The sequence below is a fragment of the Elephas maximus genome, chromosome 11 (assembly GCF_024166365.1).
Source record: "Elephas maximus indicus isolate mEleMax1 chromosome 11, mEleMax1 primary haplotype, whole genome shotgun sequence".
NCBI lineage: Eukaryota > Metazoa > Chordata > Mammalia > Proboscidea > Elephantidae > Elephas > Elephas maximus.
In genome coordinates this window covers 12,182,877-12,194,276 of record NC_064829.1, presented here as the reverse complement: position 1 = coordinate 12,194,276, position 11,400 = coordinate 12,182,877, and the positions used below count along the sequence as shown (strand labels likewise).

At 46.6% G+C, this 11,400-nt stretch overlaps 1 protein-coding gene across 4 annotated transcripts in view; it reads left to right on the top strand.

Annotated features, from left to right (window-relative positions):
- Positions 1 to 7,065: 7,065 nt before the first annotated feature.
- Positions 7,066 to 11,400, top strand: part of NAPG (NSF attachment protein gamma) — a 38,505-nt gene continuing 34,170 nt past the window's right edge. For 2 of the 4 annotated variants that reach the window (XM_049901852.1, XM_049901851.1), the window contains exon 1: positions 10,811 to 10,858. Coding sequence is in view for 2 of the 4 variants with exons in the window: in XM_049901853.1 (XP_049757810.1) it covers positions 7,163 to 7,218; positions 10,791 to 10,858 (124 nt within the window). In the remaining 2 variants the exon portion in view is untranslated. Of the gene's footprint in view, positions 7,219 to 10,790; positions 10,859 to 11,400 lie in introns of those variants that run through there. The other 2 variants (XM_049901853.1, XM_049901854.1) reach the window with 2 other exon arrangements.

Here is an 11,400-nt window from a genome sequence, read left to right as displayed (position 1 = left end):
TGTGCCCGTGATGTGAGGCACTGTCCTAAGCATTTGGGAGACACCAGAGGAGAAAACACGCAGAGACCTGGCCTGTGAAGCTTAAATTCTAGTGGGCAAAAAGCAACAAACTTAGTTTAAAAAAGTAAATTTTATCATGCTGGGAGATGACAAGTACTATGGAAAACAAGTAGGGTAAGATTGGGGGACTGAAAGCATGGAAGAAAGAGAGGAACAGGTTTTGGTATTATTAAGTAGGATAGGTGTCACTGAGAACAGAAAGTTTGAGCAGAGGCTTGAAGAAGGTGAAGCTATCTGGGGAAAGAGTGTTCCAAGCAGAGGAAACACTAGAACAAAGACCCTGAGGTGGGGGTGTAACAGTTTGTTTGGGAAATTGTAGGGGCTGGAAGGGCACTGTTGCTGGAGCGGGCCTGGAAAGGTCAAAGAAGATGGTAGGCCCTAGAGGCCATTGTCTACTTTGCGAGACAATGGGGGCCATTGGAGAGGGTGACATGATCTAACTCAGGCTTGAAAAGGCTCCTTCTGGCTGCTTTGTTGAGAATAACCTGTGAGAGCTAGCAGAGGGGCAGAGATGTCCATCAGAAGGCCACTGCAGTAACAGATAATAGGGACTCAGACCGTGGTGGGCGGTGTGAAGGAGTGGGAAGTTGCTGGGTACTGGACACCTTGGGAGGCAGAGTCAGCAGAATTTCCTGATGGATTGTGTGTGGTGCATGAGGGGAAGGGACGAGGCAAGGATGACCCATGTGTTTGGGCAATGAGAAGGACGCAGCTGCTGGCCATCAATGTGGCTAAGCCTGAGAGGAGCAGGCTGGGAAAGGTCAGAGCTCGTATCTGGACAGCTTACGTTTGAGATTTCAGACTTCCAAGCGGAGCTGTTGAGCACACACTGGGATATGAATCTGGAGAAATAATTTTCCATATCAATCTAGTAGAGATTTAAGGGTGATTTTTACCAATGGAGTCATGAATAATTACAAAAAAAAAAAAAAATTACAAATCACAGTGGTTTCTATCAGTTTTGTTCCAGCTAAAGCCCAGAACAATTTTCGATAATGCCACGTGCAAGCAGAAGAAGCCACTAAGTTTTAAGAGGGTTTGTTCTAAAAGTTTCTTTTAAGTTTGTTGTTTGTAATTCAGAACATACTTTCCTGTTGAATGATATTATGAATTGTGGCAAAACTCTTGAGCCAGGTCTCAGAAGTGTATCTAATGTATAAGGTAGCAGTATATTTGAAGAAGGAAAAAAAAAGAATAAAATAGCACTGTCGTAGTACTAATAATTAAACAAACATAATACTACTTAATGATATCAGAGCTCTTTGCCTCCCATATTATGGCTCGTGGTTGGAAATAGACTTCATCCAGCCAACCAAATCCTTTCCCCAAGCAATGACCAAAACCTTTACTTCACTCAACATTCAGCTGAGGGAGGTGGGTCCTGGATATTTACTTCCCAGAGCAGGCTAGCTAGAGGAGGGGGACTGTTTTGTATATACAAAGGACATGGAGGGACTCTCCCAGACTTAAGGCAACAATTAGAGAAAGAGTTGGGTTAGTAAGCTCTATTTTAAGTCTCATTCACACTTTGATGGGAATCACTTTAGTCAGATCCAAAGCAAGAACAGCACTTGGGAATGTAAGTTTTTACTGAGGTAGGATAAAGAAAGGGAACTCCTAGAACTACAGTCCTTTCCTTTGGCTCAGATGGAGTCACTTGGTAAGCAACAAGCCCAAGGGGCATTGTCATCATAGTAGACTCCTGCTCCTGGAGACCCCACGTGTCAGAGTAGAACTGCCCCACAGGATTTTCAAGGCTGTGACCTTTTGGAAGCAGACTGCCAGGCTTGTCTTCCAAGGCACCTCTGGGCAGGTTTGAACTGCCAACCTTTCAGCTAGTATGTGGGCATTTAACTGTTTATGCCACCCAGGGACTCTGAAAAAGCCTAGAAGAGGAGGCAGGAGAAGGCTTGCGGAAGGAAGCCAGGAGATGGATCAAAGGCACAAAGACAGCCTTGGATCAGGTTCTGGTAGCAGCTGCTGTGACGACAGCACTTGTTTTCATGGGCTGCTAATGCTTAAGTTAGGCTATCAGGTGACAGTGTTGAATTTTACCTGAGCCCTGTGAGCATGGAAAACAGCAAAGGTTAGAAACCTCCCACTCTGTTGTGCTCTGGGAGTCGGCTTTCTACAAAGAATCACCCTTCTTCCTATGGCTTAGACAGGACACAAAGATGCCTCTCGTTTACCTGTAACAAGGGCAGACACAGACCTTCCAAATTCCCATTCTTTGCCTCATAAATCATTGGTTGGATTACTTGTCCCCACTAAAAAATTGGAAGAAAATACTTGTTAACCAAACTTTGGTTAAACTTCTTTCCTATGCTCAGGTCCCTGAACTTTGGCAGACCCTCAGCCTGAGTCGGCATACATACGGCCCCTCCTTAAGAGCCCCTCCCAGAGAGCAGGCTGGCTTCAGGGTAGAACGTTCTTTGATCTACTGCCTAATCACTTCACCCTTTCGTCTCGCTCCCCTAGGCCCACACCTGATACTTTCTAGCCTTATTTACTCCTTCTATAAAAGAAAATCTTTACATTACTAACTCTGGAGAGGCTTGCAGATCTTATGTTCACAGTGTTCTTCTTATTCCAGTGGTATTTTTTCCTCTTTCACAATGATCCTTTTGAATAGTTTTTCTTCTAATAAAGTCCGCTTAAGTCTGGATTTTTTTTCTTTTGACACTGGTCTGGAAAACTGCGTATCTCAGTCTTTTCTCATTCTGTCCAATCTTTCCAATCTTGACTCATCCAATCCAGTTTCTCAATTTAAATTCCCTTTACTCAGCCCCTACTTCAAGCCTATTGTAGAAAGGAAAGAGGAAAAGGAAGGAAATAGGGGTGTTTGTATCACCCCTTTATTGTCACCCATTCTTCTCTTCTTGCCCCCATTTTTGTGAATGCAAGTTAGCACGTACTTACACAGCTTACCTAGTCAAAGGTGTTTTGGGACCCAGAACCGTTGAATGCCAAGGGGCTATTATGGCTTTCTTTTTCTCTTTTTCATTCTTTCTTTGCTGATGCTTAAGTAAAATTAAGTTTCATATTCATGTTCCCTCATAGATCACAAATTCCAAGGGGCAGGCATTATATTTCTTGCTCAACAATTGTGCTCTTCGGCTTAGGCACAGCGCCTTGCGCATGGGAGGGGCTCAGGAAATAATTATTTAATCAATGAATGAATGAGTAAGGGAGAATGAGGAGCCTGTAGATTTTTGGTATAGATTCCTTAGAAAAACTTCTGGGCACTCTCAATGGTTTTAGAGGTTATTAATCCTAATTTCACTTAAAAATGTAAGGGTTTCCTGGTTGCTAATATAGGGTCGCTGTGACTCGGAATCCACTTGACGGCACTGGGCTGGGGTATATGGGCACCGATAACAGTCCTTTTGGAACCCGGGTGGTGCAGTGTTAAGAGCTTGGCTGCTAACCAAAAGGTCAGCGGTTCAAATCCACCAGCTGTTCCTTGGAAACCCTATGGGGCAGTTCTGTTCTGTCCTATAGGGTTGCTATGAGTCGGAACCGACTGGAAGACATCTAAAAAAAACAACAGTCCTCTTGGACTTAATCAGTCATCCCAGCGTTGAAAAGGCAGAATGATTGGGAAGAGATAGGGGCAGACTGGTAGATGTGGTTGTGAGGCCAAATGGAAGACTTCTTTTAACTGTTACATCCCTTTAAGTGAGAAGTGAGGGCTGGCAGGCAGGGAGATTGTGCTGGAGTCTGAGAAGAAAGAAGGTGTGGAATAACCTTCTGAGTGACTGAGTGAGTGATTTGACTGGGGAAATGAAGCAAGCTGCTCAGCAGCACAGTAGGTTGACTAGATGTTTATGCACTGTAAAATGGATAAGGTTTGTGCTTGTGTCTCTCCAGCCGTATTCACTTACCCAAAAGGAATTACAGAGTAGGTGGAGAGTTGGGATTTTTCCAGGCTAGTAGAAAGGAGAGCGGGCCAAGGAAGCTGAGGGTATCCGCAGGGCAGTGGCTAAGACGACGGACCACAGAATCTACACTGAAGGTATCCACAGGACAGTGGCTAAGACGACGGACCACTGAATCTACGCTGAAGGTATCCACAGGACAGTGGCTAAGACGACAGACCACAGAATCTACGCTGAGGGTATCCACAGGACAGTGGCTAAGACGACGGACCACAGAATCTACGCTGAGGGTATCCACAGGACAGTGGCTAAGACGACGGACCACTGAATCTATGCTGAGGGTATCCACAGGACAGTGGCTAAGACGACGGACCACAGAATCTACGCTGAAGGTATCCACAGGACAGTGGCTAAGACGACGGACCACAGAATCTACGCTGAGGGTTATCCACAGGACAGTGGCTAAGACGACGGACCACTGAATCTACGCTGAAGGTATCCACAGGACAGTGGCTAAGACGACGGACCACAGAATCTATGCTGAGGGTATCCACAGGACAGTGGCTAAGACGACGGACCACTGAATCTACGCTGAAGGTACCCACAGGACAGTGGCTAAGACGATGGACCACTGAATCTACGCTGAGGGTATCCACAGGACAGTGGCTAAGACGATGGACCACTGAATCTACGCTGAAGGTACCCACAGGACAGTGGCTAAGACGATGGACCACTGAATCTACGCTGAAGGTACCCACAGGACAGTGGCTAAGACGATGGACCACTGAATCTACGCTGAGGGTATCCACAGGACAGTGGCTAAGACGACGGACCACAGAATCTACGCTGAGGGTATCCACAGGACAGTGGCTAAGACGACGGACCACTGAATCTACGCTGAGGGTATCCACAGGACAGTGGCTAAGACGACGGACCACAGAATCTACGCTGAGGGTATCCACAGGACAGTGGCTAAGACGACGGGCCACTGAATCTACGCTGAGGGTATCCACAGGACAGTGGCTAAGACGACGGACCACTGAATCCACGCTGAAGGTATCCTCAGGGCAGTGGCTAACATGGTGGACCACAGAATCTACGCTGAAGTTATCCACAGGACAGTGGCTAACATGATGGACCACAGAACCTAAGCTGAAGGTATCCGCAGGGCAGTGGCTAACACGATGGACCACAGAACCTATGCTGAAGGTATCCGCAGGGCAGTGGCTAACACGATGGACTACAGAACCTACGCTGAGGAAGGAGGGAAGTGGGAACAAGAGCCGGAGGATAGGAAAAGGGCAAGGGCTCTGTTCAGTGGAGTCGCTGGGGTTGATGTCACCTAGTGAGTTAACTCATGGTGTCACTCCCCTCTCCCCCCATGGACCTCCTCCTGTACCAGATGGTACAGAATCTGGCCAGGCTCAGGGGACCCAGCACGCTGCCTCTACGTGCTCCCGCACCACATGTACCATGCCTTGGCCCAGCATGTGTGCAGCCTGTGAGCTGCTCCTCCGCACCAGAGCCTGGCCCAGCTCCTGCACGGCACCCAACCGGGGGCTGCCAGTGTCTGCACAGCAGTGCCCACGGCTCGCACTGCACGAAAATCTAATAGACAGTCATTTTGGTGTCACCCCCTCTGACAGTATCACCTGGTGTGGTCTGCACCCCCAAACCGCTCTAGTGAGGCCACTAGCTGTTGAAGGTGAAGAACTATTGACACTAGGAGGAGGGATTTGGAATGACAGGAGGGGGTACTTAGGGTGAGATGCTTGAAACCGATACTATGGAGGACAGGCAGTTATTAGTAATTAGTAAGGTCAAGGATGCAGGCAGAGGTGGTTCAGTGGTAGAATTCTTACTATGTGGGGGACCCAGGTTGAATTCCACCCATCTGTGAGTGAAGGCTTGCTTGTTGTTATGATGCTGAACAGGTTTTAGCAGAACTTCCAGACGAAGGCAGACAAGGAAGAAAGGCCTGGCGATCAGATCCCATTGTGCGGGAGGTCGCCATGGGGCAGGGGCTGACTCAATGCCAGCTAACAAGCACAACACCAAGGTCAAGGATATGATCCTGGGAATGGGTGGCTGAGCTGGATGTAAGAAAAGACCCTTGGAGGTTAGAAACTGAGAGGCTGTATAGGGATTGCAACAAGCATTTATGTGGATATTGAAGTCGTCATGAATTATGACAGGGAATTGAGCCAACTATATTAAAGAAACCAAAAACCCACTGCGTTGAGTCTATTTCAACTCATATCGACTCCACAGAACAGAGCAGAACTGCCCCATAGGGTTTCCAAGGCTGTAATCTTTATAGAAGCAGACTGCCATATCTTTCCCTCACTGAGGCTGGTGGGTTTGAATTACAAATTTTTGGGCTATGAGCCAAATGCTTTACTCACTGCATCACCAGGGCTCCTTGAGCCAACTATATTATCAGCTATTATTTCTAGTAGGCCGTTGCAAGCGATCATAAGACCTTGAACTTTTCATTCAGAGCACTTAGCACAGTTTGTAATATTTGACAGTAATCAGGGCTTACAGTCTGTTTTCTTCACCACTGTGTAGCTTGTAAGTAGCATAAACCAAAACCAAACCAGGCACCCTGTAGTGGACTGGACTCATGACTACGTGTGTGTCAGAACAGAACTGTGCTCCACAGGGTTTTCAGTGGCTGATTTTTGGGAAGTGAATCGCCAGGCCTTTCTTCCACGACTAGCATACTTACTGACATATGAGTAGAGCTTAGAATGAACACTGTTCTAGCTGCTATACAGAGAAACTTCAGATGTAGTAAGTTATAATGTCAAGTAGCTGTATAAGGAGGATCCAGATCGTTTTCAGTTGAATGAGACAGCAAGGCTATCTGAGGGCGGGGTTTCTGTATGTTACAAGCCCTGCTGATTCTCTGGCGCCTAGAGTGCAATGAACGATCGAATCAGTAAGGGAACGAGAGAATGAACAAACGAACGAACCAAACACCTTAGGGGTCCCTACAGAAACACCCGGGGAAACACCCGCCCTGCGGGCGCTCTGCGTCTGCGCGTCGCCTCCACAGCAGGGGCGGAGTCGCTGCGGCCGCTGCGTTTGCCTTCGCTGTTTTGAGCCCTCCTCTCTGCCGTAGCCCACTTCCGTCTCGCGTTCCCACGCCTGCGCGGCCTGGCGCTGTCGGGACGACGGCAAGACGCACGTCTGCCCCCGTCGGCCTCCGGCCTTTGGAGATGGCCGCTCAGAAAATAAACGAGGGGCTGGAGCACCTCGCCAAAGCAGAGAAATAGTGAGTGAGAGGCTCTACAGACGGCCGCTGGGCTCGCGACCCCCCGGCCCGGGCTTAAGACCCTGCGGGGTGGAGGGAGGGCGCAGGGACGTGGGTGGGGTTGTGCCGCGCTGTCGGCCCTGGGAGGCTGCTCGGAGCTCTGCGTACCCCAGAGGGTGGGGTCCCCGGGGCCGGCCCGTGGCCTCGGGCGGCGTCGTCCAGCCGCCCCGGTGGGAGGACGGGCCCGTGCAGGCTGCTCATCCTTTCGACCCTGCGGCTTTTCCTCAACAACAGTGTGTCAGCGTCTGCGCTCCGGAGCGACGATTCGCTGTGCTGGGGGCTGTCCCGCGCACTGTAGGATGAGCAGCCGCATCCCTGGCCTCTGCGTGCTAGATGCCAGCGGCACCCTTCTCCTTTCTGACAACCAGAAATGCCCTCTGCGAGACAGAATCGCTCCTCGAGAATCAGTGCTCCGAAAGACCCCGTGTGTTGGGGGAGTGGGCTACACAGATGAACCCCTGCCATTTCCCATCAGTGTGTTCCTGAGGGCAAGAACGGTACTCCCTCAGTATTTGTTCTGTCAGCTTCTCCTATAGTGTCTAGTAGGGACCCCACAGATATTTGTGGAATTGAACTGATTGTCCTTCATCGTTCTTTCTGACGCTGCCTCACAGTCGGCTTACGAATTCATTATTCCAACAAACTTATTTAGCAGTTACAATGAGAAGTCTACTTTGTGCTCTGTTCTAGGTGCTCCATATACGTAATCTGAGATCTTCACAGGTTTCCAATTAGCTATTCCTGTTTTACTGAAGAGGAAACGAGACTCAGAGAAGTCTCGCAGTGACTTTCCAAGGCTGCACGGTGGCAGAGGCAGTTTTCCAAGAGTCGAAGAACTGTCTTTCCTTTGTACCCTACTACTTCCGGGCAGTGTGTGAGGCGGTGCAGGAGGTGCTCAGGCAATATCACTCTCTGGTGGGAGCAGTCACAAAAGTAGAATAGTGTCCACGATAAGGACTGTAATAGAGATGTATTAAATGTGTTTTGGTAAGGGAGGGGGAGGAGTTTATTCTGCCTGGGGAGATTTAGGAAGGTTTCATAGAGAGGTGATTTCTGAGCAGGGCCTGAAAAATGAGATTTTATTAGACAAGGAAATCCCATGAGAGAGGTTCTATGCACAGGGTGCAGTATTTTCAGAGGCCTGAAGAGGCGCGCAAAAAACCAAACCCGCTGCCCTTGAGTCTGTTCCAACGCATAAAGACCCTATAGTAGAACTGCCTCGTAGGGTTTCCAAGGAGTGGCTAGTGGATTCGAACTGCCTACCTTTTGGTTAGTAGCTGAGGTTTTAACCCCTGTGCCACCAAGCCTCCAAAGAGGTGCACCAAACCTGTTGCCATTGAGTCGATTTCGACTCAGCGACCCTATAGGACAGAGTAGAACTGCCCCATATGGTTTCCAAGGAGCAGCTGATGAATTTGAACTGCCAGCCTTTTGGTTAGCAGCCGAGCTCTTAACCACTGTGCCACCAGGTTTGAAGAGGCACACAGGGGACAGTAAATGTAGTAGGGGGAGTGCCCCAAAAAGCTAGAGCAAAGAAGAGGTGGGACAGAAGGGGCTGCCATTCTAATGGTCTCGAACCTTAGCTTTTCTAGGCATTGAATAATCAGTGGGTGTGGTTAGACCTGTTTTTGGCAAAATAAATGCGGTGAAAATGTGGAGCATGGCCTGGCGGGGGTTAGAACTTCAGCATATTCAGTAGGCAGACATCTACAGAGTTGTTGCTGGGGATACAGGGGTCAGCCAAAAGTGGTTCCCTTCCTCAAAGTTTAGAATTGATAGGAAAATAGACAAGGAAACACATGAGTAGAAATAAGGTATTCATAGAATAGTGGTTATGGTGAAGGTATAGAGAAAGGAAAGTTAGTTTCCCATGGTGGGTGCAATGGAAGAGGAGGGCAGAGCAGGAAAGGTGACTCTCCTGAAGGTGCTGTAGGCATGTCAGAAGGCTGTAAGGGCAAGGCGGGGCAGGATTGGGCAACCTTTATCGAATAGAGTTGACAAGCCTTAATGACTTTGGCTCTTTGTATGTATAGTGCAGTAGATATAATTGAATGATTTTCTCTTGTTTTGGTGAGATTTAAAAAATATGTTAATATACAGAATGTAATGAGAACTTTGGAGTTAAAATGAGAACTTTGAAGTTGCAATTTAAGAATTTTATTTTTTGAGCAATAAAATTCTTGTTAAGCTTTAAAAGTTGCTTACAGATTTCAATCCTTTTAATAGTACCTACACAAAACAAGTGTTAAATAAGTTCAGTTGGCAAAAAAGCTTATAAGTTAGGGGCTTTGGGCAGTTCGCATGCTGCCTCACAGTGAAGGGTGTACTTCCCCAGTTGCGGATTCCTTTGAAGCTAACAGTGTTATGTGTAAGCAAAAAAAAAAAAACCCAATTCCCAATGCCGTGGAGTCGATTCCAACTCACAGCTAAGCAGACTTCTGTTAATTTTATTGAAGTTCAGAATTTAAGATGGTGTTTATTTTGCAGTGCTTATGCCAAGTGTGAGTCATTGAGCTAGATTAAACTATAAATGTGAAAATATTTTAAAATAATAAAGAAAATATTGCAGAAAAGACAAAAGGACTCAGAATTGATTGTCCTTTGATTTGGCATCTAAGAAGTCATTATTGATCATGGAAAGCAGCTTCTCTTGGTTTTGATAACATCCTTCTCTTTTCTTGGTCGTCCTTCCTTTACACTAATTGCTGGCTCTCAGCCTTTTATGCTGACTCCCTTTGTTTGCCTCTGAATGTTTGTGTTCCTTGTCTTTCTGTTTTCTTTCTACAATCTCTCTAGGTGATTTTGCCTATGCCCATATTCTGATGACTCCCCAGTTTGTATCTAGACTCTCCTCTGAGCTCCAGGTCCCTAAGTGGTGCAAATTTTTAACACACTTGGCTGTTAACTTAAACGTTGAAGGTTTAAGCCCATTCATAGGTACCTGGAAAGAAAGGCCTGGCAGTCTACTTCCCAAAAACACAGCCCTTGAAACTGCTGTGTGGAGCACAGTTCTGTTCTGACACACATGGGGTTGCATGAGATGCAATCAACTCAATGGCAACTGGTTCTCTGAACTCCAGTGTTAGGACTCCAACTGCACACTCGATACTGTGCTTAAAGGTTCTCAAGCTTTAATGTGCGTCAAGGCTTGTTAAACGTACGTAGCCGCACCTCACCACAGAGTTTCTAGGTCAGTAGGTCAGCGACGGGGCTCAAAAATTGGCATTTCTAACGAGTTCTCATGTATTGCTGATGATGCTGGTAGGGGGACCACACACAGAACCTCTGCTCTCTGTGGCTATTCTGCTGACATTTTAAAAGGAGGACACCACATCCATGACAGTGGGAGGGCAAGTGGTACGAGTGTATTTAGTGATAAATAGGTTTGGATAGAGGTGGGCTAGATGGGGAATTTGTACCTGATGGCTTCTTCTCCTTTTTTTTTTTTTTTTTTTGAAATGCCATTGTAAGCAAAGTTCGACTTATAAATATAGTTGACAAATTATATGAAATTTGTCTTCCTTTTTTCTTAGCCTGAAGACTGGTTTTTTAAAATGGAAGCCAGATTATGACAGTGCTGCTTCTGAATATGGAAAAGCAGGTATGTGTGACTATATTCCTGTCACTCCAGTATATCATTTTAGAACAGTCTAATAACTTCATCTCAGAGTGACATTTATTCTTAGTGCTTCCTGTCAGATTGTAATAGCTTTTATAAAATGGATTAAGCTCTTGCATTTTTTTCTGACTTATTTCAGCTGTGTTGAGGGCTGAATTGGTGATCCTGCTACCTGTCTTTCATGACAGCAGAGCTGGGGACAGGGTTGGTGGTGCACAGATACAGGCCTTCAGTATTGTTTTATACCTTTTTTATACACTTTTGTGACTGGAGGGGGGCATCATTTTTGCAAGTCTCCTCAATGGGAGAAATGTAGCACATTTATTTTGTGTGCCTCTGACACCATGAACTTCTTCAAAAATCAAAAATTTTCTTTAAGGGGTCATGGAAAATAAATAATTAGTACAGATTTCTTTTTTAAAAAAACAAAATGAGGAAATCCAGGATGAGAATGGTTTCAGTGTTGTTTCTTTTTGACATTTTATTAAAGCAAACTTTATGAGCATGATTTTTTTAAAAAAAAT